Source organism: Nanorana parkeri, unplaced genomic scaffold (assembly GCF_000935625.1).
Source record: "Nanorana parkeri isolate BGI_ZX_2015 unplaced genomic scaffold, ASM93562v1 scaffold1792, whole genome shotgun sequence".
NCBI classification, from domain to species: Eukaryota; Metazoa; Chordata; class Amphibia; order Anura; family Dicroglossidae; genus Nanorana; species Nanorana parkeri.
This window is the reverse complement of record NW_017308060.1, coordinates 232,029-258,734: the sequence shown is the minus strand read 5'-3', so window position 1 is coordinate 258,734 and position 26,706 is coordinate 232,029. Positions and strand designations below refer to the sequence as shown.

Here is a 26,706-nt window from a genome sequence, read left to right as displayed (position 1 = left end):
CGTCATCCCGAAATTTTACCTTTTGGGGGTCACCACAACTTGGCAAATGTTACCAAGGGGTCCCGGCCCTAGGAAGGTTGAGAACCACTGCTGTAGAATAAAATGGTGGCAGTTGCAAATTTGTTTGTTGCACAACATTAGCGCAACTTATCAAACCCAAAAATGTAGTGGAAAGAGTACTTAAGTTAAATTTAGTGCCCCAAAACACAATATAAAACCATTTTTTTTGTAAAATGTAAAAGATGAGGTTACTTAGATGCCTCATTACTCACCCTCGGCTTATATTCGGGTCAATACTTTTTCCCATTTTTTTTTGTAAAATTAGGTACCTCGGCTTATATTCGGGACGGCTTATACTCGAGTATATACGGTAAATAGATAACCAACATGCCCAGGTTAAAATTTGTGTTCTTCTGTGAAACTGCAATAGATTTCAGTACCCCAAAAAGTCTTTTTACTGTCGGGGGCTCTGGGGAAATATCAGGGGTCTAAAACAGACCCCTGATTTCCCTTTTGAAATAGAAAAAGAGATTGAGGACACAAGTCCTTAATCTCTTTTTCTGCAGCCTCTATCATGAATGAACAGGAAGCCTCTATACTGAGTGTTCTGGTCCATTCATAAACTGTGGATATAGTACGAGTTACTGGTGCACAATTATGAATGAACAGGAAGTGATGTAGATCACTTCCTGTTCATTCAAAATTGGGGACACAGTAAACATAATATGTCCTCAATTATTTACAAACACTCAGCGATCAGCGCTTGTACCTGCTCTCCATCCTGACTCACTGTCACAGAGGCTGAGAGGGCGGTGCAAGGAGTAGAGCTCGGTCTCTTGTGACACAGCTGACTCCTTCCTGCACCACCGGCTTGGCCACCTGTGTCTGCTAACCGCTGTCTCCTCCGCGCACCGCTCGGTCTCCTGAAAGTTTATCTCCTCCCTGCTGGATGCTGCCGTGCCAGACGGAACACGGAGCAGCGCTCAGCTAGGAGAGAAACTAGAGATGCACTGGATTTTCAGCCAAAATATTGTACTTTCAGCATTTTGCCCAAAGTACCATTTCAATCCAAAATGTTTCGGCAGCCAAAGGTTTGGTGCATCCCTAAAATATATCTTTATTAATAAGATATCACAGACACCTAAAAAATTAGCATGGAGTAGATGAAACACAGACTAGGGGCATTATTCACAAAGCTGCCGAAGGCAGCTCAGTGAATAGCCCAGCCGAAGTGAAGTGAGCCGAACAACGTTTGGCTATTCACTTCGGCTCAGTACGGCTGTGGCGAAGTGCAGAAGGACTTCGACTCAGCCGATCCAACATCTGGATCGGCTGAGCTGAAGCTCCAGCAGCTAATGCGCTGCCGTTCGCCCCTATTCACATATGGGCCGAACGGCAGTGAGTGAATAGCCGAATATTATACCACCTCCATGGTAATGAGCAGAATAGAAAATAGTGGAAAAAGCCGCAATATTTTAAAGCCGCACTGCCTTGTCAAGGACCCTCTGTGTAGTGCGGTCCTAACACTAACCTATGACAGTCTCCATCTTGGAGCACATGTAGCAAAACATAAACTGGTTGCGAGGCAGTGCGGCTTTCACATATTCTGCAGAAGACATGTATCTAAAACTTCTGTTTTTAACCCTTTTTTTTTGCATGCTGGCTGGTGAGTGTGCTGGGAAACGTTTTGCTGTTGTACTGTTTAAAGACCTTCCATGTGCACCTTGCTTTAAAGCTGGTTATGAGTTGATGAGTGTGGTTGCCATTTGTTTTGCTTGTCTGATTTGGTGCAGTGACGCATGGGGGGTCTGAGCTGCCGTTGTGATGTGCGGTGTCCCTTGTGTGTCCCTGTGCCTTTAACCACTTGAAGTCTGCAGTGTTAAACCCCCTTCCTGTCCAGGCCATTTTTCAGTATTCAGCACTGGGGTACTTTGACTGACTTTCTTTCCGTCATGCAACGCTATACTGAAATGCATTTTTTACAATTTTTGGGGACACATTCAACCACAGGAACTAAACTTACTGTACCTTATATATATATTGAAGCATTCAGTGAATATTATAAGAGTCTTTATAATCTACCTTGGGGGAAATCCTCAACGAGCCCTGCTATTCATACCACTCGGATTAGAGAGGATCTGCAACATGCATATCTTCCGTCTTTAAGTCCACTGATCAGTGCTCACTTAGAGTCCCCTATATCTGTCCAAGAATTGGGGACTGCAATTAAATTTACTCAAACAGGTAAGGCACCAGGCCCAGATGGGTTTACTCTTCTATATTATAGACAATATTTATAGTAAATATTGTCTCCTTTTCTTACTAATAATAATTCTTTACGTGAGGGTTGTTCCATGCCCCCGGGATCAATAATGGCTCATATTACAGTTATTCCTAAAGAAGAAAAGGATCCCTCCCTATGCCCTAGCTATAGACCTATTTCCCTGTTGAACGTTGATATTAAACTTTTTGCCAAGATATTGTACCTTCGACTGGCACCCCATCTGGGTGATCTCATTTACTTAGATCAGGTAGGTTTTGTCCCTACAAGAGAAGCTAGGGACAACACTACCAAAGCGTTAGATGCTGTTCAATATGCCCTGTCGAAAGATGCTCCATGCATTATTCTATCTACAGATGCCAAAAAGGCGTTTAACATGGTAGACTGGAAATCAGACCAAGAAATGGAACAATCGTACTCTGTAGCTCCGTTATCTGGTGTTCCATGGTGCTATGTTTCTGCCTTAATTCCGAAGGAGATTAAAAATCATCCAACTATAATGCCTACTACAGCGGTAGCTAAAATTGTTTTCTTACAAGGAGCAGTCCCCTCAAATTCTTATTTTAGGGAATCTTGCTTTTTTTACTGGGGCTCTGGCATGGGGTACTTAGTCCGCCCCCCCTTCATGTCCATTAAAAGGACTCATTCATTTTAACTTATGGAGTGCTGGTGACCTATTTTCTTCGGAACTCATAAGCAGACATGTTGCATGTATTTTGGTCTTGTTTAGTATTGCAGAAGTTTTGGGACCAGGTTCAGGCGATGACCCAAACATTCTGTGAGTCTCCAATTGCAAGAGACCCAGCTGTTTTTTTACTCCAACACAATTTAATTTCAATTATAGCTTATAAATACTCAGTTGTGAGGCACTTGGTTAATTCTGCACGTGCCTGTATCCCAGCCTTGTAGAAGAGACCTGAACCACCTAATATATATCAATGGTTAGATCGCATTTAGGAAATTTACCTTATGGAAGACCTTACGAGCTCTATTAAATACACCTCCTATAGTTTCCGGAAAACTTGCTTTCATTGGAGGGAGTTTATAAATTCAGCTGAGTATCTGACAATAAGACGAGACTCAGGATAGTGACTATTGGAGGAAAGAGGGACTTATAATTTTTTGTTTGTTTGTTCGAGTCCTTGTCCTGTTTTATGCAGCTTAATCAGTCTACATTTTTATCGGGTTGGGCCTGAGAGGCCCATTCATGTCTTAATTTATTTGTGTAAAGATAATGATCTGTAAATGTTTCTTCTTACATTTTATATTGTATGTTTCAAAAAATATAAATAAGGAATTTATTAAAAAATAAATTAAAAAAATAGGGCACTTATTTCTTCATTTAAACTGTATTGCACAGTCCATTTTTTTATGACACACCTAGTTCATGAGGAAGAGGCAGTGTCATTTGAATGTATAGCATTCAGCTTATTTTCCTCAATAGGCACTGGAAATCTGTCTATATTTCCCTCCTCCTTGTGTATTGGCAGCTTGTCTGCAGGCTCTGGCAGCGGGGGCTGGTAGCGATACTGGTATCCATATGCTCTCAAGTGGTAGGCAAAGTACTCCAGAGTATGCATAAGTTGAGGATCAACATAGTGAAATGATATAGCCAGATCTGAGCAGCACTGGGGACCCTGCAGAGGAGATAAATAGATAACATTTATATAACAATAATGAACTAAATATATTACACATAATATGGTAACATTAGCAAAACACTATTAACTGCTATTAACACTCTTCCATACCCAGCAGACTTTCTGATTGACACCATGATTATTTTCAGATCACTTGAATTTAATGGACCATCTAAGGAGGTTGCATAGCATCAAGAGCGTGAAGGGCTTTAGCTTTACTTGAGTAGAAGATAACCCTCCTTGTAAAGGTGCCCATACACTGCTCGATTCTCGTACGAGAATCGCGGGAAATCCCGCGATCGTACGAGAATCGAGCAGTGTGAACGGAGACGTGCGACCGTTTCTACTGTACGGTCGCACGTCTTCCGTCGAACCAGCATGTTCGAAAACCAGCCGGGAATCGCACGATTCTTGGCTGGTTAGAACGGTGCTCGGAAGACAAATGCCGAACGGGCCGGTGTGCGCACGCTCACACTGCCCGTTCAGCATTGCGGTCATCGGAAGCCCGCCCCTCAGGGGAACGGGCTTGCGATGATCTAGAGTGCGATCTGCCTGTCCAAGATAGGCAGATCTAAGGTCTTGCGATGGTTGTAGAGTGTATGGCCACCTTAAGGCTGGGATCCAAGATTCCACGGAGACACAAGGATCAATATGACTAACCTAGGCTTCCACAAGGTGTTTTCAGTTAAGCAATAATGTTACATTAGAGGCCAGGGCAGGTTTACTGGCTCAGGCCAGGGAAGGTTTACTTTAACAAAAGGAGGGACTAAAGCCATTCTCCCTTTAGCTTTATTATTGCTGAATTTTTAAAAAAAAGTTATTGTTCATATGTACATTTTGTTTTGGGGTTTTCATTCTCTCCATACATTAAAAAAATAGGCAAGTTTAAATTTCCACATAACTTTGCCATCCTTTCTACCAGAAACATAATATTAGTGTTATTATAAATGGAACACATTCATGAATAAAATGTACACTTTTGCAAAGTGTACAAGGAAACTAAGCAGGTATAACCTTCCCCTGTTCCCAGATAGAAAAACATTTGCTTATCATAATGTTAATGAAAACCTGGCTCTGTTTTTCCATGCTTATTTGGCCTAAACCACAGTTTGAATTTTGCCAATTAAGTCATACTCATGTTCTACCACAGCATGCTATGTACGCCACAATGCCCCACTCCTCTTCTTTCCCTTCTAATTGGTAGCAATCCTATATGACAACCTATACCAGCATAATTAACCACTCTTAGTTGGGACCTTACACCGATGTCTTTCTCACGTCAATGGTAAATCCAGTCCAGCTACACAACCAAACGACTTTGATCAGCTTCATAGGTTCATATAATAGAAAGGATGCAGTGTATTTAAAGGATTCCTTTATGTAACACTAAACTCAAGAGTTAAATCTTAAAAATGCATTCAAGAACCTTAACTATTAGCAAAAATTTAGCTTATTTGTGCATCACTCGGCTATAGATCCTCAAATCATCTCTGACGTCATGCTGACACAGTCCTTCCTTCCAAGCTTGCTCCTGTGATAGACTATACCTTCAACACAAATTAGTTAACAAAAGCGTGAGATTGTAGTCCATCACAGGAGTAAGCTTGAAGCGGTAGCTACTTCGCAACACACACAGGGACCATAGGGAAGAAAAGCAGCCACCCTGCAGAAGGAAGGACAGTGTCAGCATGAATTTAGAGATGATGTGAGGGTCTACAGCCGAGTGATACACAAATAACATACATTTTTGTTAATGGTTAAGGTTTTTTTAAGGTTTAAAGTGTCACTGTAAACAAAGATCCAGCAAAATTGCCTATACGCCTTACCTCCACAATAGGGTATAAGCTGTAACTCCAATACCAAAATCTCTTATCATATTGATCTGTAAGGTGTGACTCAGGTGTAAATGGGTGGAATGTTTCTCTTTGTACAGTGTCCCTGGAGTCTCCAGCTATAACACCCATTTTCTCCATACATTGGCCCAGTGCCAAGTCCTCCACGGATGTGGTGTGCTTGCATGTCCCATTATGGAAACCTTCCACAAAGCGTTTCAGAGCCTCCTTACTAAGTACATATCCAGCTCCACCACTCATGTACCCCTGCTTGGCAAATGGTTTAAATCGCTTCCCAAAGTAGATGGGCTGGTCAGATGTAAAATTTGAAAGCATCCAACGTAAGTTCTCCACCACAACATAGGTATCATCGTCTGCTTTTAGGAACCAGTCAGCTTTCTCCAGGTAGTTATTATGCACATACTGGAATGCTTTGATGGTCTTCCAGTACAGTTGATCTCTCCCTTCTTTGGTGTCCAATCCCACTGTTGGGAAGCTATTGTTGGTGACCGAACTCATAAATAGGATAACATTGCAGTGGCGTGTCCAAGAGTACTTCACATGAATGGCTTTGGTGTCCAAATTATTTGGTCCAGTCATAATCCAGCAAAGTATTCTGACCTTTTGTGAAAGTACATCACTTACTTCACTTTTATCTAAAAAAATAAATAAAAAAAAATCACATACGTGAATATATTAATCTATTTAGAAGACATGAGATGACTGTCACTCTATATAGATGGTTACAATATATCTGAGGGCACTCCTTGACCTCTCCACACATCCCTTGGCTGATCATTGTCAGGAAAAGAACTGAATAGTCAGTGTGAGTTGCTAAACGCTTTACAAGGATGTCCTACTTGCTCCTACTCTTAACCATAGACAAACACATACCTTTTATTAGACATTGGTATTGCCATTATCAGTGCTGATTTGTAAAATATGATTGTCCAGGCCGTGGTGGTGGGGTGGGGCCAGGTTGGTCACCTGGCTTTTGGGTAATGTCCCCCACTTTGTGAATGGACAGTGGTTGGTAAACGGTAATTTGGTTGGTGTAAGTAATTGCTGCTTGAGTCTTGGTGACTAAGCATGGTGATCTGTTAGTGGTTAACAGTGGTTTTGTTTGGTAATAAAGGTTAAAGTCTATTTATTGGTTAAATTGATTAAAACCCAATAAAGGGGCCGCGACCTATAGTTTTTTCCACAATCACTGTTGTGTTTTACTTTTATTATTTGGGTTTATGGTTATGGTATGATGGGTGTCAATGGGGTGTACAGTCCCATGCACTCTGCCTTATTTACTCATGACCTCTGCTATTGTATTGCTGAGAATTGTAGTCCTCTATAGCGGATGGTATTCTGCATTATTGAGTGTGTGATGTGTGTGTTTTAATGCGTTGTGATGTGTGTGTCTAAAAGAAATCATTAGTATTCAGGTCTACTTGCAGGGTTGGCATTTTGAGATACATTTTAGTGATCCAGTTTGGGCACTCTGGCTCAAACAGGTTAGCCATGACTGATGTAGGACAACATAGCTGAATGGGAAAGTGAAATTAATTGGTTAGTGAGAGACTAGCATTAAACATATGGCAAGATTGGCAGAAATTCTTAAATTAAAGTCTTAGGGCCGTTTCACACCTCAAACTCCGCGTTCCAGTGCGTTCGGCCTCGATGTTCTGATGAAGGGGGCGTGCCCCGGAAACGCGTTAACGTCACCACTATACTGGTATCACCTAGTGGACATCTCACTGCTTGTCAGTCCTCACCTCATGACTTTGTGACACTCATGTTTGTGAGTATGATTCGGTTTTCTATTTATGTTTATTGAAATAAAAGTGATCTGCACCAGGAAAGGCGCCCCTCTTTGTGCTTATGCACTGGAACAGAAGCCGCCCGGCTCTCTGCATTCAGGGGCGGGAGGGGGCATGGTGGTGCATTTAAGTCAATGGCACCACAGCCTCGCCCTCCACCCACAGTGCGATCGCCCGCAACCGGAACGCAGACATATTAGTGCCTGCGTTCCTGTCCAGTGCGATCTGCAAAAATAGTGCTCGCAGTATTTTTGCAGATCGCACTGGACCGGAACGCAAGCACTAATGTGCCTGCGTTCCGGGATCAAACAATCGTACTACAGGCCATTGACTTCAATGCACCTCCACGCCCCCTCCCACCCCTGAACGCAGGGAGCCGGCCGGCTTGCGTTCCAGTGTGTTCCAGAAGCCGAACGCGGAGTTTATGGTGTGAACCGGCCCTAAAATATACCATAAATGTTTTGTGCACTGTGCTAGGAAGGAACATGCTGACAGGAGGTGACAGCAGAATGATGAGCTCATCATTGTGCAGCTGCTCCTTCATTATCCAATCACATGCTGGGAGTTGACCAATCTGTATTTCTTAACTGTAAAAAAGAACAGCGTGGTCACCATTCTGGCTGTGGTGTATGGCAGAACTGTGTAAATGTCAGAACTGGCTGGACAAAATTACAAACTATATTGCAAATAAAACAGCTCCCATATTTGTATTTCAGCTATGTATTTATAGGTTTATGGAGAGTTAAATTGAAAATGTAACACCCCTGCAGGGAAATATTTGTTCCTGATAATAAACACATACATTTCTTTCAATGAACTGTACTTTGTTTTGTTTTTCAGAAGAGGGTGTTTTGCATAATGAACAACTAGGATACTGTGAATTCAATGACAGACCTGTTAGGGAAATACTAATGTTTTGCTCTACCCTTTTGAGCTTAAAAACATTGTTTTCCAAGAATAAGTGATATTTGGGACAATGGGTTCCCCTTTGTCCTCTTTTATCAGACAATTTACCTGAACTTCAGCCCTAAAATTTATTTCAATAGCACTCCTGCTTGTAAAAAAAAATGCCATGGTGGTGTCCTACCATATGTATATCGCTTGAATGGTATAGCCCAGGGTTGCCAAACTTCGGCCCTCCAGCTGCTGTGGAACTACAAGGCCCATAAGGCATAGCAAAGTCTCTAACAACCACAGACATGACGTTCAGAGGCAGATGCATAATGTGGTTTGTAGTTGCACCACAGCTGGAGGGCCGAAGTTTAGCTATACCTGGTATAGCTTCATTATTTGGGACATGCCAGTTAAATCCCCTGTCTGTCTTCAAAAGATACTGGCAATTAGTCATTAATAATAACAATGAGGGGAAAAAACAAAGTTGTATGATTTCTCTTAATTCTTTAGTTTACCTAAAAGGTGAGTATGGGGAAACTCATCAAGTGACCGTAGCTTCTCCATATATCTCCAGGACTGAATGGCTAGTGGTGGCTTTGTTCTCGAACTCTGAAGGATGGTGTGAAAAACAAGAAATGTTGTAAAGAAGCCCACCAAGATGCCAAGAGTCAATGCAATCCATGAAAACTTGCCAAAGAAGAATGCCATGGCTGTAAAGACAAGTATAAAACTTTGAATAAAATAATCAATTCAATGTTATACATGATATAAAAGATATCAACGAACAAAACTTGCCACCTTTAATTACAGTATAACTTCACCTAAATTGATTCATTTAGTTTTGGATGAAGCTTGATTATGGTACCTCGTGTGCAGATACAGTTTAAGTATATCTGAAGCCCTTTTTTTTTTGTTTTGAATAGAGTAGGGAATGGATAACATTTATTTGGGTCTTTCTGATGTCTACCCCCCATTGGGGAGATTTTCCCTTACTTCCTGTAATGGATTTACAACAGGAAGGGAGATAAAATTCATCCAAAGTGAGGGGAAATCTTTTCTTAGAGAGTTGCCAGAACAGGTATCCTAATTAAAGGATTTCCCCCGTGTTCCACTATTAATTGTTGGATTCCCTTTATATTTATTTATTTTTTATATTACTTATTACATGTATTTATATTAGGGCTGCAGCGAACTATTATTTTCATAATCGATTAGTTGCCCGATTATATTTTCAACTAATCGATTGGATGCATTAAAAAAATCTCTCTTTCTCTCCTCCCCCCCAACCAACTAACCGATAATGAGAATAGTTTCCAAATATTCTCATAAAGGATTATCGATTCAATTGATTAGATGTTGCAGCCCTAATGTATATAGCACCAACAATTAATGCAGTGCTTTACATACTGTACATTCACATTATTTTGTTTAACTTTTTGGTCCAGTTGTAACCGAGGCAAATGTTTCATGGGGGCCAGTAACTCAAAAAATATTTAATCCGCTGAACATGAAAGCCAAGCAACAAGCATTTTTTAGAAGGAAAGTGGTGGATTTTTCTCTTAGCATACGTTTCCTTGAAAGAAGCTTTTACAGAATCTGACAATATCTGGGATTACCACTAGGTGGTGCACAAGTTCAATACTTTCATGAAGAAACAAAACTAAAGAACTCCACTAAGCATGATGGGGGTGAACGCAGCAGCACTCCATTTCTAAATGTTGCAACATGAGAATCTGTGTAATCATTTGCAGTTCATATTCTTTTAAATAAAACTACTAAAATTCCCAGGCTTGGCAATTCAATGGAAAATGATCATGTATATTAGTGGAAGCTATAGACCTACAAAGGAAAATGGTTTAAAGGAATGGTGCAAAAAAAAACAAATTTGTTTTGTCCCTTCTACCCTTTCTAACTCCAGTCACCCTAATACCTAATGCTTTGACAATGGACGGTCACCACCTTTATCACCCTATCTCCTGGGGCCTTCTCGACCCACGCTTTGCACTGGTGTATATGCCTTAGGGCTTTGCACACTGTCATTAAATGACTACTGTTTGTATTGTTTATTACCTTTTTGGCTCTATTGGTTTACATACAATTGATTCTACCTTGTTTCCTTGATAAAAGTTTCCTTAATAAACCTTTTTGTTATATTACTTTATTTACTTCATTATTATAATACACTGTATTTGAACAAACATCTATTGAACAAACAAAAAAAAAAACATCCAAAAAAAGAAAGGAATAATGCATAAGACATAAGCGTGGCCTCTAATGATAAGTAGTATGGATAGCAGAAATATTATGCAGCACTACAAGGTCCATATAAGCATGCAAGAAAATCAAGCATTGAAGCACAGAAGATCCACCGAAGAGTATAACCAAGCAGTTTATATTGAGACCAGATCACGATTATGCACATATACAGTATACTGTAACTTATTTTTTAAGGTGTCATAAACCGAAGACATCACAGATTATTTAACTCTCACATCACCTGTTAACACCTGACAATACCACTTGAAGCCACATAGCTTCGACACATGGAAATGAAATTGTGTATTCTGTAGTCATGATTGTAACTCCATAAAAAAGCCCATTCAAGAAGAACAGAGGAGAAAGTCTATATAACTCAGCATCTCAGCTCCTATTAAAGTTATTGCAAGTAGTCCAGATGTCAGCATCATCATAAAATGTGTGTACATACAGTATATTGGCCGTGAAAGCATTCTTGCCATTCCAGCTATGGTTGATACAGAGTCAATACAGAGTCAGATGAACTCCTGGCTTCTGGGGTATATAACTCCCCAGGACAGTACATTACTTTCGTGGAGTCATGCCATTTCTTTCAGCATGTACAGATCCCACTGCAGCCCTGACTGTTATACCACTGGTTGAATGAGTGCTGAATTGACTCTGTAGTTGATGTTGCATACATCCAAGAGATAAAAGTATGTCACCAGCACACCAAGAATCTTTGTCCAAAACACTTTTATTAATATTGACGGAGATCCATGGTGTGCTGGTGACCTACTTGTGTCTCTCGGATGCCCTCCAGCAAGTCTCAACAGCAGGTCAGCGATAATGTTAACAGTCCTGACATTTTGGTCTCCAAAAACAGCCTTACAAGACATTAATAACAGGCCTGACATAAATTCAGACATTTGGCAAACTGAAGATACAAGTTTTTGTGGTCAGTTTAATAGCCTGAAGTTCTCAATTCCCCAAATCATAATTAATTTCAGCAGGAGAAAAAAATGCAACTGGGTGGATCTTGCCTGATATTGGGTGCCTTTGAGATAGCACAGCCCCAGCCCCCACTTCCGAAGGCATCAACCTCAACAATGTACTGAAGATCAGATTTAGGAACTTGGAGAATCGGAGCTGCACTAACATCTCTTTTCATCATTGGAATGCAGACACTGCTTCAGAGAACCATACTCTACAGTTTGCACCTTACTTGGTCATAGCAGTAAGGGGAGAAGCTATGGTGGCAAACAAGGCTGTAGCTACCATGGGGCGAGTGAGGCACTCGCCTCAGGCGCAGCTGAGAGGAGGTGCAGCCAGGGCTGGCCTGGCTGTTCCCCATTGCCCCTGTTGCCATTCGAGTACAGGGCGCCATTGGCAACAGGGGAACCAGGAGGCCAACACAACCGCGGCTCGGCAGGGAGAAGAGGAGCGGCACAGGCTCCAGCTTCTCCTCAGATCCCCACTGCTCTCCCCCACCTGTATGGGCAGAGGACTCTGTGTCCTCAATCTCTTTTTCTTTTTCAAAAGGGAAATGTCAGGGATCTGTTTAGACCCCCAATATTTCCCCAAAGCCCCCCAACAGTAAAAAAATTATAATAATATAAAAAAATAAAAACAACCCCCTACACACTCACGCACACTGACACACACGCACACTCACACTCATGCACACATATTACTAGACATGTGCAAAGACTTTAAATTAGTTTTGGACTAAATGAAACGAAACTAAAAATGTTTTCATTAGTTTCTTCAAACTAAACACATTTTTATGCTATTTTGGATTTGGCGACCAGCGCATTCTGCACATGCGCGCCTCCATCCTGGAGGCGGGGCGCATGAAGTCACATACCGCACACATCTGTTGGTGGGGGGCACAATTTTCTGTTCTTGCCTCGGGCGCAAAAGGAGCTAGCTACGGCTCTGGTGGCAAACCCTTAAACCAAGCGTCTGTAATAATTAGCAAACACCAAAAATCTTTGGATCCCTCTTAAGGTGTTTGGTTGGGGCCAATGAAGATCCATATCCAGACCTTTTGTGGATACATATGGAAACCTTCAGGGCTTATGATGTACCCTACGAAGGGTATTTGACTTTGATGAAAAGCGCACTTGTCTATTTTAGCATATAGGTGGTTTTCACGCAAGCGCTGTAACACCTGCCTCATATAAGATATGTATTCCTGGTAAGTTTTTGAAAAGATTAGGATGTAATTTAGGTATATAATGACAAACTTGTTCCTGAAATCTTGGAACACTTCATCCATAAAACGTTGGAAAACAGCAGGGGCGTTGCAGAGTCCAAATGGCAGGACTTGATACTCACAGTGCCCATAATGAGTATTAAAAGCTGTCTTCAACTGTTCTTCTTTTATACAAATCAGATAATATGCCCCTCGTAAGTCCAACTTTGTGAAGATAGTAGCTCCTTTTAGGACTTCGAATAACTCCAGCATGAGAGGCAAAGGGTAAGAATCTTTCACTGTTATTTGGTTTAGACCCTGATAATCGATACATGGTCTAAGACCTCCATCTTTCTTTCCAACAAAGAAAAAAACCTGCCCCTACTGCTGAAGAAGAAGGGTGAATAAAACCTCTTTTTAAACTGTCCTGTATAATATTTCTCCAAAGACTTCTGCTCTGGCTGTGAGAGTGGATACGTCTTCCCTTTGGGAAGGGGTGCCCCAGGAACCAGATTGATAGCACAGTCAAAGAAGTGGTATGGAGGCAGAACTTCTGCTTTCTTCTTGCTAAGCACATCAGCGAACTGATGGTATTCATGTGGCAAAGGAGATGGTATCTCTCCAGAAGCTAAAAGGCCAAATTGTAGTCTTTTGGGGTGGAGTATACAGTTCGACTGACAAGAAGACCCCAGGAAGTTAATTCTCCAGTAACCCAGTCAAAAGAGGGGTTATGTTGTTGCAGCCAGGGGTATCCAAGTATAACAGGCATGAAAGGAGAGTCTATAAGGGACAAGGTAATCTCTTCCTTGTGGCATGCATCGATTTGTAGGATGACTGGTTTAGTTTCAAATTCCACAATGCCTTTTCCTAAAGGCTGACCACATAGCGTAGTGACACATAGGGGTTTCAGCTTAGAAACTAAAGGAAAGTTGGGCTTTTTTAGCAAAACTGTAATCCATGAATATGCCAGCAACTCCAGAGGCCACAAAAGCTTCACAGTATTCTGAGTGTGACATTACATGGAATATTGCAGGCATTGTCAACTTGGTTTTGGAGGAATGACTAACGAGGTCTAAGATGGCTCCCCCAACCCGGGTTAAACCCTCCCTTTTACTGGACGGGAAGGGCAAGAATGTCAGGCAGCCTGCATTGGCCTAATTAACCTAACCACACACCTCCTGCTCTGGGATTGGCCTTGTTGCTGGTGGCGCCCTATTTAAGCATCATCAGCCTGTTTCCCAGTGCTTGTGATAGTTCTTGCTATACAAGCTGTGCTCTGTCCCTGCAAATCCTGTGTCTGCAAATCTTGTTTGTCTTCGGTTCTGACCTTGGCCTGTCCCTGGATTACGCTTTGCTTTCTGCCAGCCCTGACCTCAGCTTGTGTCCAAATTACCCTTTGCCAGCTGCCCGCCCTGACCTTAGCCTGTGTCCGAATTACCCTTGCCAGCCACCAGCCTTTGACCTCAGCTCGTCCCTGATTACTCTCTGGTAGTGTCTTTCTACTTCGGTCCATACCTCGGTTCAGCACCTCTGGCCAGACTGTGGCATCACCTGATCAGAACATATAGTTTAAGTTCTGGGGGCATCCAAGTACCGGTAGGCGTGCTTGCCTTATGAGAACGGCGTCTACTATAGGTGAAACAACTCGTCACTATTTGTTCTGACAGCGTGCGTCCCCAGCTGGTCCTGACAAAGAGGATAGCAAGTGTCCTTTCAGTCCACAGTATAAATATAGGCCCAGGGCACATTTTTTTGTCTTTCGGCTTGTGTCAAGCGAAGACGATTGACTTCCATAGGCTCTACCAGTTTAACAGGCTCAACAGAAATCTCAGGTTTAGGCTCAGGTGGTTTTTGAAAAGGAGGTGCCAAACGAAATACAGCACATGGTCGTTTCTGATTCCAATCCATCTCCTGACGCCTTTCTTGATAGCAAAAATCCAGTCAAACACATAACTCTATAGATTTTTCAAGATCCCCTGGGATATCCCTATACACAAGTTCATTCTTTCTGTGGTCTGCCAAACCTTTGCAAAAAGCAGCCTGCAGGGCACTAGTACTCCTACTTGTCTCTGCAGCTAATGTACAAAAGTCTATGGCATAATGAGTGACTGTTCTAGACTCCTGCTTTAAGCCCAAAAGAGAACTTTCCGCTGCAGACATTTTACCAGGTTGATCAAGAACAGTCTGGAGGGAAGATAGAAACTTCTCGGCGTCTTGCAGTAATGGATCATTGTGTTCAAGATAAGAGGTGACCCATGCCAGAGCTTTCCTCTTTAATAAGGATATTACAAAAGTCACTTTAGCACTTGAAGTATTAAATGTCTCTGGCCTGTTGTGAAAGTGTTGATGGCATAAGTTCAAAAAGCCTCTATAATCTTCAGTATCACCCCCAAATTTTTCAGGCAAGGGAAGTTTGGGTGGCTCAGAAGAGATGGCTTGAACTGGTACAGCAGCAGGTGTCAGAGCTGGTGTAGACCTGGCCTGCAACAAAGATTTCCCCATGCCAGTTCATCCAGCTTAGAGTACAAGGACGAAAAGTGTGCATCATGGACACCAATCAACTGTCCTTGGCATGTAAGAGACTTAACGACCTCAGCTGGGTCCACTGACATATTGGCCCGTTTATTACATAAGGTACCTGTGGATGGTAGAGTCCAACATGGAGCCAGGCTGAGGTTTAGGTTCAGCAGTGTCAGGCAAGCAAAGTCAGCAACAAACTGGCAATCAGGTACAAAATCAGGATCCAGGAGAGTAGTCAAGAAACAGGCTGAGGTCTAACACGAACTGGCAGTGAGGTACAAAATCAGAAGGCAGAAGAGTAGTCAGGAAACAGGCCAAAGTCTTAATAATGTCCAGCTAACAATCCAGCAGCAGAACACACAGGAACAAACCCAAGCCAACGGGCTCAGAGCACAGGAAATGCTCAGTATTTGAAGGCTGGGATGATGGCAGATTGAGTGAAGCTGGTAACCAGGTGGAGCTAGAGAGCCAAGAGAAAAACTGCTGAGTAGTTATCTGTAAGGAGAGCTGAGTCCTCCCAGTGATTCAAAGGCAATGCTACAGCACCACCACCTCAGAGACCCAGGTTCAACTACCCAGAGCTACAAAACAGGTGCTGGGTAGGCAGGCACCTGACACAATCTAAAATCCCAATGGTATATGGTACAGGACAAGAACACATGTTCACGCTGTGGACATAAATATATTTACACGTTCACAGCAAACAGTGAATTAGCTTTAGAACAAATGCTCGCTGACCTTTGTAGCTGCATGCACTGTAGAGTTATTTACCTTCAAGTTCACAGCAAAAGCACTAAAGTCCTAAACCAGGTCAGCTCACACTATTCCCCCTTCCCAGCAGAGAGTAAGCAATCTCTTATGGAAACACAAATTAGGAGCTCTGGGAGGGAGAGTAGGGTGCTGAAAAAGGGTTTGTGAAATTTAAAGATGAATTGCTCCATAGCGACAGCAGCCACAGAGGTCAGTGATAGCTTGTTTTAAAAGCTACTTACTGCTTGTTAAAGGAGAACTATGAGATGAGTGATTTCCACTCACCTCATAGTTCTAGCCGACCTGTGACAATGAGACTGTCACAGGTCGGCTCAGTAGATCGGGAGGTGAGCGAACACATAGCGGGTTCGCTCACCTCTCGATCCTGTCACGGCTCTCTGCCGTGACAGGGGGAGGGGCTGGATTCCCCTCTCCCCGCTCCGATCTGCCAGCGCTGACTGGCGGAACGGACGGGGCGGGTACAGCTGGCTCTGCCTCTAGATAGGCAGAGCCAGCTGTCACTCACGCAGCTGTGCGGATCCAGTCATCTACGTCGGGATCCGCTCCGGCTGCGGCGTCTCAGTATACCGCGAGCTGTAGCTCGAGGTATACTGAGCTTAGGGTAACGGGAGGACGCTAGTTTGTGTCTTCCCGTTACCCTAAGGAGAACTATGGGGAAAAACACTGACCCCATAGTTCTCCTTTAAGTAAATATGAGTACTAGAATATCCATTTATGAATGTTCCTTGAATGTGCAGATCAAAGTGATAACGTCTCTGCAATGTGCCCCACCCTGACCCCCCTATATGCATCTTACATGCGTGCCCCCTACCACTCCTTGCTCCTTCACAGCCAACAACAATACCTGGCACTTCTGGGTATGGCGGAACATGTGACTTCCTCCTATGTGACAGTGCTCTGGCCTAGCAGCTAATCAGTAGGTCCAACCACTACCAGCCGTGGAGGAGCAAGGAGTGGCAAAGGGAGCCCTGGTAAGGTAAATAAAAAGGATTAGGGGTCTGCCGTTTGCAGAGGCACTGTCAATTTGGCCCTGCATGAGACCGTGTCTCTTTCAAGCCAAGGGTTTAAAGATTTCTTATAATATTCTAGTCAATTGCCAGGTTTAAATGAAAACAATTCAATTGTATTTATTTTTATATTAGGATAGTATTTCAAAACACTGGAACTTCTAAAGCGGGATGGGGTGCATATTTATGTGTGTAGAGGAAAAATCTTTTTACTGATCACACTCTCTTTTCAAGATAGGTGCCCCACCAGGCCCAGATTCCCCACAAGGCCACCGAGGCCCGGCCTCGGGGTGGCAGGGCGCAGATGGGCGGCAGCGGTGTCCTTGTGGGGAAGTTGCCCTCTCTACATTCAGTCCTGCTTTGTACAAGCAGGTCCCCAGCTTCTGCACTGACAGGGGACATTAGGACAGGGTACATTGATGGACATTATATATTCCAAGCCCCCCATAATGTCCATCAGTATATCTTGTCATATTGTCTCCTGTCAGTGCAGAAGCTCTGGGGGGCTTTAGCAGGGGCTTAGTAGAGAACCTGCAGCGGTGCCTCTGCTAATGCCGCCCCCCCCTTCCCCATACAGACACCCTCACCAACCCCTCCAGCTTCTGCACTGACAGGGGACATTAGGACAGGGTACATTGATGGACATTATGTATTCCAAGCCCACATAATGTCCATCAGTATACCTTGTCATATTGTCTCTCGTCAGTGCAGAAGCTCTGGGGGGCTTTAGCAGGGGCTTAGTAGAGAACTTGCAACGGTGCCCCTGCTAATGCTTCTGCACTGACAGGGGACATCATGACAGGGGTCACTGATGGACATTATGTACACCACCAACCGCCATAGTTTTCGTGGTTCCCTTCTCCTTTGGGGGACTCGGGACCATTGCAGTTCATTCAGAATAGAGAGCGGGAGCAGGTCGGTTCTGATCTGCTGTACTGATAGTGTTTCCTGTCTCAGCAGTAACAAGCTATGCTGCACGGGAGATGGAGCACAATGGTGTGCTTGATCACCTGTGTTGGAGGGTAGGGGAGACATTAGGGGTCATTAGACCCCAGATGTTTCCATAAAGAGAACCTGTCACCTCAATACAATATCACATAGGAGCTTTTTAGCTCCTATGCAATAGTAATAAAGTTAAGGGGGAAAAATTAAAGTCATAAAAAATAATAAAATAAATATTTAAAAATTAAAACCAACCCCACCATTTGCATGAGAATAAACATGCGTGTGTGGGGCATTCATGTGTATGCACCAAACATGTTAGGTATCACCGCGAACGTTGGAGTGAGAGCAATAATTCTCGGGCCATAATTCATGGTTAACGCTAAACTGATGACCTGTACAGGCTTTTAAAACGTCACCTATGGACAATGTTGTGAAGCATAGTTTTTCGCCATTGCTGAGGTGCATGCAATTTTAACACTTGACATGTTTGGTATCTATTTACTCGATGTAACTGCATTTTGTATATGTAACCAAAAATGTGACCATGTGTCACATTGTTATGCCTGATAAAGGGACTGCATCTGGCTCCTGTCAGTCATTACGGTGCCACCCCCTCTGATGGTATCTGTGAGGGCCACACATCCCTTGTGACGCCCCTGCCTGCAATACTGCCCCTACTCCCTACTAAAGCTCCAAACCCCCACATACCCCCCACAATACAATTCCATACCCCAAATACTGTTTAAAATGTGCATATATATGCGTTGCTGAATAGTGCACAAGTTGTTTTGTGTAATAAATGAAAATGTCTCAGAAATGAATCATTTTTGGGTCACGACTTAATGACCAAGGAAAAATGTGGGTCCCGAGGTTACACAGGTTGAGAACCACTGATCTAGAGTATCAGGTTTTACAAGAGACATGTTGTTTGCTTGTGTTAAATGAAACTGAATGATAAGAATCATAAGGGTATAAACTTATAATATAAGTGTGAGTCACATGAAAATAATCCACCTTCATAAAGCACTTCATCATTTACAGCCCCCACTTCATGATATATGCACAGCAAATACTGGTTGACTGGTGAGTCACTATAAAGTATAGCCCTCAAGGGAACATATGAAATACTATATGTATTCTGGTAGAGTTTGTAACTTAAACACAAATGGTAAGCTGATTATTGGACTTTATCTCAAAAGGAGACTTGGTGTTCATTTAGCATGCTGATGTCCTGACATTTACAGCTGAGCAATATACCAGTGACATCCAGTAAAGCACAGATAAACCCACACAAACCTTTCAATGCTACAATATATTCAGAATACCCATACACATAACACTGTGTCTGTGCTATAGATCAGTGGATCTTGATGCTCAGCTGACCAATGGGGCATAAAGGAATAGTCTGCATGACTTTGCCCACTGTATTTGAAGTGCATCAAAACAAACCTTAGCATAATAAACCAAGCATATAATGATAATCTATAAGCAGAAGTTGCTCTCAGGGAAAACCGCATGTCAAAACAATCAGAAGATGAAATTATATAGGAAGATACGCCCAACCTCCTTTCATCTTCAAAAGCCTTCATGTTGGGTCTGTAATGTGATGGGTGGTCTCAGGTCCACCAATCATGAATATGGGTGGACTCACATATAGGGAGGCATGTGAGGTATATGGGGGAAGGAGGCAGTAACAAGATCAGCGTTCTTATGCATTGTCTGGTCATCTGATCAGTTTCAATTGCCTGGTTTTTGTCAGATTTACTTTAAAGGAGGAATAAACCTTTGTTATTTTAATTTGTAATGGAAGTCTTGTGGTTTAAGAAGGCAAAACTTTGCTTTTTGGTTTTGTATTGAATATCTTTTTAGTGCTTTTGACCTACCTAATAATAAATTGTACTGTTGTATTAGTATATACTTAAGATTGCAGACTGGTTTCCATTAGGCAAAACACTTTCCAAATCATTTTAAGACAAGGTTTACATTTCCAAATGAGTCATTCAAAATGTTGACTGTATTATTGTCAAAGCTTTTAGCAGATTAAGTATGGATTAAGGTTGCCTCAGATTAGGGCATTCCTGATCCTCCCAAGCTAACTATAGATCACTCCTAACTAACTATAGAGCTAATAACATAACTATAGATCACTCCATGAACTTGTAAAGGATGGATAATCAGGGTAGAACGCTGGTGATGAGAAGTTTTTGTTTTGCTTTTGATTACCGTTCTCCCCTACAACAAGCAATTAGTGTTATTAGGGACCTCCCATGTACATGAGCCACTGAATTGGGTGATTGTCCTCTCATGTTTTTTAGGTAACTTAAAGGTGATGCATTAGTTCTCAGTACTGACATCTTATTTTTGGTAGTTTTCAACATGAAGCTCTCAGAAGTGTGCTTATGCTTTTCTAAGTGTTCTTATGTTGAAAACTGTTCATAACTAAAGCATCCCCTGGAAATCATCTCTCCACCTGCTTAAAATCCTGAGTTTATAAAGTGTATACAAATGGTAACCAAAATGTAAACACCATCCCTAATTTAATTGCCCCTGTAACCACAATTCCATTAAATGTGAAATAACGTGGATTATAAACAGACTGGTGTTTCCGAACCAGGAAGATAACTGGGAGAAGATTGAAGTGCCAGTGATGGAGGAGAGTGCAGACATGGCAGCACTGGAGGGGATCACCTGCAAGCAGGGGCGTAACCAGAAATCACAGGGCCCCATAGCAAAAATTTGTAGAGGTCCCCCCCAATCCGCACCCCCCTCTGGTGCTTGAACTACAGCATATATTATTATTATATAATACGAATAAATGCAGTTTGCACTAGATCACTGTCACTGAACGCAGGATACATGCGTCCACAGACAGTGATCTATTCAAAACTTCATTTAATCATATCACGCACATTACGTGCGGACTGCCGCTTACAAATATGGCCGCTGTCACCCAGTCATTAACTTCAGTGGGTACAGCGGCCACATCTAAGTGGGACACCTGACATTCCTGTCATAATCTGTATGTTTCTGCTGCAGGAATGCCAGAACGTTATGTGTAACGAGGCCTAATTCTTTGACAGTGCCACCAATAAAGCTGGGAAAATGGGATTTACAATTACACAAGGGGGGTTATAATTATAACTTAATATACCACTGGGGTTTATCATTTGTAACCCCACTTTCCCCGGCTTCACTGCTGTGGCAATGTTATTTAAAGTTATAATTACACTGCCACACCACAGAAGGATTATACAGTGCAATATAACACACTTTCCCTCATTTCTTTGGTGCGGCAGTGTAAATACAACTTAAAAAAAACAGTTACACCAGTGAAGCTGGGAAAAGTGGGGTTACAAAGTGGGTGCAGTGTTGGTGGTGTGGGTGCACAGTATCAGCAGTGTGGATGCAGAGTGGATGGGAGATGTGGGTGCACAGAATTGATGGGCATTATGGGTGAATGCACAAAGTGGGTGGTGATGTGGGTGGGTGCACAGAGTGAGTGACAGTGTGGGCGGGTACACAGAGTGGGTGACAGTGTGGGCGGGTACACAGAGTGGGTGACAGTGTGGGCAGGTACACAGAGTGGGTGACAGTGTGGGTGGCCACACAGAGTGGGTGGCAGTGTGGGTGGGTGCAGAGTGGGGGACAGTGTGGGCGGGGACACAGAGGGGGGGGCAGTGTGGGGGGGTGCACAGAGTGGGTGGCAGTGTGGACGGGTGCACAGAGAGGGGGACAGTGTGGGCGGGGACACAGAGGGGGGGGCAGTGTGGGGGGGTGCACAGAGTGGGTGGCAGTGTGGACGGGTGCACAGAGAGGGGGACAGTGTGGGCGGGGACACAGAGGGGGGGGCAGTGTGGGGGGGTGCACAGAGTGGGTGGCAGTGTGGACGGGTGCACAGAGAGGGGGACAGTGTGGGCGGGGACACAGAGGGGGGGGCAGTGTGGGGGGGTGCACAGAGTGGGTGGCAGTGTGGACGGGTGCACAGAGAGGGGGACAGTGTGGGCGGGGACACAGAGGGGGGGGCAGTGTGGGGGGGTGCACAGAGTGGGTGGCAGTGTGGGCGGGTACACAGAGAGGGTGACAGTGTGAGTGACAGTGTAGGCGGGTACACAGACTGTTGGGTGCACAGAGTGGGTGGCAGTGTGGGTGGGTGCACAGAGTGGGTGGAAGCGTAGGTGGGAGCACAGAGAGGGTGACAGTGGGCGTGTACACAGAGTGGGCAGTGTGGAGGCACAGCATCTCACCTCTCTTCCACCGGCCAATTCTAAGGGCTTGTTCACACCACATACAGTGCTTTCCAGTGTGTTTAGCTGCTGGAACGCACTGTATGGCATAGTAAACTCCCCCCTGTGTTCTGGTGCATGCACCATTTTTTCCGATCGCACTGGACCGCAACACAGGCACTAATGTGGCACTGCGGGCAGGGGGCGTGGCAGCAGTGCCATTGACTTCAATGCACTACCACACCCCTTCCCGCCCCAGCACGCACAGGGGAGTTTACTATGCGATACAGTGCATTCCAGCAGCTAGCCGCACTGTATATGGTGTGAACAAAGCCGAAACTCTGCTTTCTCTATTCTGCAACTTTAGGACCTGACTCCCCCCTGTCCCACCCCCCTCATTCAGTGGCCTTGAAGTGGGAAGGGCGATTTGCATATTAATGATGCATGGCGGGATTTGCATATTAATACCACGGCCCATTAATATGCAAATACCGTAATCAGGATATGAATGAGCCGCGGCCAGTGTTAATGGCTCCTGCAGCTCTATGGATCTAAGGAGAACAGAGTCTTCAGTCCCTGTCCCCCCCCCCACTCAGAGGGGTCTATTCACGAAGCTGCCGAAGGATCTAGCCGTAGCTTCGGCCGATACTTCGGCTAGCTTCGGCCCCAGGACCCCTTCGGTTCAGTACCGAAGGGGTGCTGTACGGGCTATTCACAACAGTCGAGCCGAACACATATGCATCGGCTCGGCAGACAGCCTGCTTCTGACAGCTGGGCGGCTGGCTCCGGCCACTTGCAGAGAGATCAGCATCCCTGGTTACCTGCTAACCCGGGACACTGATCTCCAAACAGCTAACTCTCCCTGGCGCCACAGAGCGATGTCAGAATAGAGAAAAAAAAAATAATTCCCATTGAAATACATTGCTACATTACTATTGGCTATTTCAATTTGCAATAGCCAATAATAAACTAACGGACAATAGGAAACTATTGGGCGGAGCTAGCTGTCACTGCTAGCTCTGCACAATCGTTTTCTATTAACTTTTTGTAAACTTTTTAAACTCTTTTTCTGTTCTGCTCGGTCCCTCTGAGGGACCGAGCAGAACAGCCGAGCCAAATGCTGCTCAGCGGCATTCGGCAATTCACTCACTGCTGTTCGGCATCTATAAGAATAGCCCGAACAGCAGTGAGTAGCCTGTCGAAGGGTCGGCTCAGCCGATCCAGATGTTGGATTGGCTGAGTCGACCTCCTTCTGCACTTCGGGTCGGCCGAACATGCTGAACATGTTCGGCTGACCCAAAGCCATGTGAAGCAAGCCGATGTACGGCTGAAATCAGCCGTACCAGCCAGCCTACGGCAGCTTAGTGAATAGACCCCAGAGTCTTCAGTCTCTGTCCCCCTCGACCCCCCTTACCTGTCAGCAGCCCCAGCAGCAGTGAAGATCACACACCTACTCCGCTGCTTCTCCAGACGAACACAGACAGGAGATAACTCCGCCCTCCCCTGCTCTGCACTGTGACTGTGACAGGGGAGAGGATTGCAGGTGAGTGTCCTTAGGTTCCGTGCGGCGGTGCAGTGTTTGACTTGCGGCCCCACGGAAATTAAGGACCCCTAAATCTCCCTCCTGCTCCCGACCGGGCCCCCTTCTGGCCCGCATGGGTCACTATGGCGGTAGTTCCGCCCCTGCCTGCAAGGTACGTCTGTCAGAATGTGCCAATATGATGCGCATACTAGTACATTCTGGCAAGCAACTCCTGGGGGCCCATAATTTAAATTTTGTGTTAGTCGTTTACTACCACAGGAGCATTGTCAGTCTGCTATGTGTACGCCTTTAGTTGACTATAGGCCTGTTTATCAGGTCTATTAGATAGGCTGCCCAAAAGCCAACTGAAGAAACTTGCATGTCAGGCTAACAATGCTAAGCTACTGCAATGCAATCAGCAGCAATGTTGTCAGCCTGCCCTGCAAGCTTCTTCAATTGGCTATTGGGTTGCCTATCTGAAAGAATTCTGTTACCAGCAAGATCACTAGGTGAAAAACTTTAGAACAGATTAACAAAAAACTGCTTGTTTTATCACTTTTGCAGTCAAATTTGAGAAAATCCCACTTTATTCTTGTTATGTGTTTCCATTCACACAGCATACCGAAAAATATTTTTAAAAGATATATTTCTTACCTTTGACCTGTTTCTTTGGTGAAGACCTTTGTGCAGATTCCAAGCTACTCTGAGCAGTTTGAAAATGAAGGTAGAGGGACAAACTGGAGGACACACCATGTTCAGAGCTAGTTTACAACTGATAATGACATCAGTCAGCACAGTACAGACAGGGCAATTAGAGTAAACATAACTTCCCACAGCCCCCTCCTTTCCATTACATAGGAGGGAAGGTAGGTAGAATTGCTAACAAGTATAAAGCTAAATGCAAGAAGCAATTATTTATTTAAGTATTTATTTTTGAAATGTTTCATGAAAACATGTAACAAACATAAAGTAGGTGTGCTGCAAAAGTGGAAATACACTTTAAAGTAGAACTCCTGTTAAAAATTTTATTAACCCTTGCAGTGGGGCTACCACTGCAAGGGTTAAGTGCGCGATTTTGGCTAGGGTAAAAAAAAAAGTTTATAGTCACCCGATCCGAGCTGACTTGCTCTTAGTCCCAGGAGTCTCTCCCCCTCCTATGCAGCGGTCTAAGGTCCCTGAGTTATCACATTTTATACATAGTGTACAGGACGTGACAACCCCAAGGGACATACCAACAATGTATTAGAGCAGGAGACAGGCTGGCGAGAGCGCTGTCATCACTTTGTTATTTTTTACCCTAGGCAAAAACAATCACTTAACCGTTGCAGTGCAGGGGTAAACCCACTGCAAGGGTTAATAATATTTTTAACTGGAGTTTTTCTTTAAGAAAATCATAAGGCATGATGCCAAACTTACTTATATATAGAGTTCTTGTTTCCATACTCCGATTAACTATTTTAAGCTAATAACAATATCACACTTATGGAATATTTACATACATATGTCAGCTAACCATTTTGATTAAAAAATATTGTGAAATACAATATGTACAGCCAAAGTAACTGATACGTCTTAGTGTACTGACCCTACTATATTGATTTCAGATTTACCCAACCAAATGGCTCTAATGCAGAAATGTGCTTGAAAAATGCAAATACCACAAACTCAGTTGTGTTCCACTGAATCTAGAAATGATTAATCAGATTTACAGTCTGCATCTATTCTATAACATTACAGATGGGTCTTTATTGTAATTACCTTACGCTTGCAGTGAAGCCTTTCACGAATGTAGCCGGTATGAATTTTGTTTGCAGTAATGACTGATGCCTGTCACAAGGAGGTGAATCTTGATAGTTAGAGAAGGTCTTTTAGTGTTTCATATCACAGTCACAAGTGAGAATTCCAGCACTGCAAACAGCTGTAGATAAAGGCAGTCACAGAAGAAACTACTTGCTAGGCAGCATCATGCTCTGACGTATCAGTGAATACGCTGGACTGTACAGCACATGCTGCCACACTCACACATTAACTTTTGTACAAACACACTTGTAAGATAATAGCCCTGTATAATTCCCAGCACTCAATGCACTAGTTCCAGTCCTTACCAGAGGAAGATGCTCTCACACTCTTCACTTTCTCGCAGTGTCCCCAGCACAGAACTTTAGTATGAGGCAATCAGCATTGTCATTAGAGAAGCCAATCAACTTCCAGCTTCTCACATTCCATGTCTTCGTTAAGTGTCGCCACTCATGACCCACCCAAATACTGTACAAAGAGAAAGATTTGTGTGACAAGGAAGTGAAAATACCTGTATGACGTGTTCAAAGACAGGTGTTTGTACCGAAAACAGAATATGTGGCATGTCCCTTATAGACACTACCTTATAGACCTGCTGGCAGCAGCATAAATTGTGACTGAGAAGAAGGTCCCCAAACGAAAACTATATTGCAAATCCACTTAGTGTTTGGGTACTAGATGATCCTGCCAGATAAGCTGAGTAGGTGTAACATTTGTACCTGAAATGGTTGTATTCTGTAAATCAGGGGTGCCCATTAGGTCGATTGCGATCTACTAGTCGATCGCAAAGTGATCCCTGGTGGATCGCGATGTCTTGTCCTCCTGCCGTGGGGCTTCTCTGGATCCCCGCTGCTCTCCCCCATCTGTATGCAGCGGGGATCCAAGGAGAAGCAAGCGAAGCGCTGCAGTCGGCGGTGGAGGACGGAGCCGCTATCACAGCAGCATGCCGAGCGGTGAGGTGAGAAAGAGAGAGACGCTCGGCCTGGATCTGACAGCCGGCGGCTCTTTCTCTCCTCACCGCACATGCTGCT

At 43.8% G+C, this 26,706-nt stretch overlaps 1 protein-coding gene across 1 annotated transcript; it reads right to left on the bottom strand.

Moving 5' to 3' along the window:
• Positions 1-3,666: 3,666 nt before the first annotated feature.
• On the bottom strand, positions 3,667-25,994 carry LOC108799715 (glycoprotein-N-acetylgalactosamine 3-beta-galactosyltransferase 1-like). The gene is made up of 4 exons (XM_018571612.1): positions 25,984-25,994; positions 8,974-9,168; positions 5,748-6,409; positions 3,667-3,918 (listed from the first exon to the last, which is right to left on the bottom strand). The coding sequence occupies exons 2-4, from the start codon at positions 9,164-9,166 to the stop codon at positions 3,667-3,669; spliced, it is 1,107 nt and encodes a 368-aa protein (XP_018427114.1). The 5' UTR covers positions 9,167-9,168; positions 25,984-25,994.
• Between the last annotated feature and the right edge of the window lie 712 nt (positions 25,995-26,706).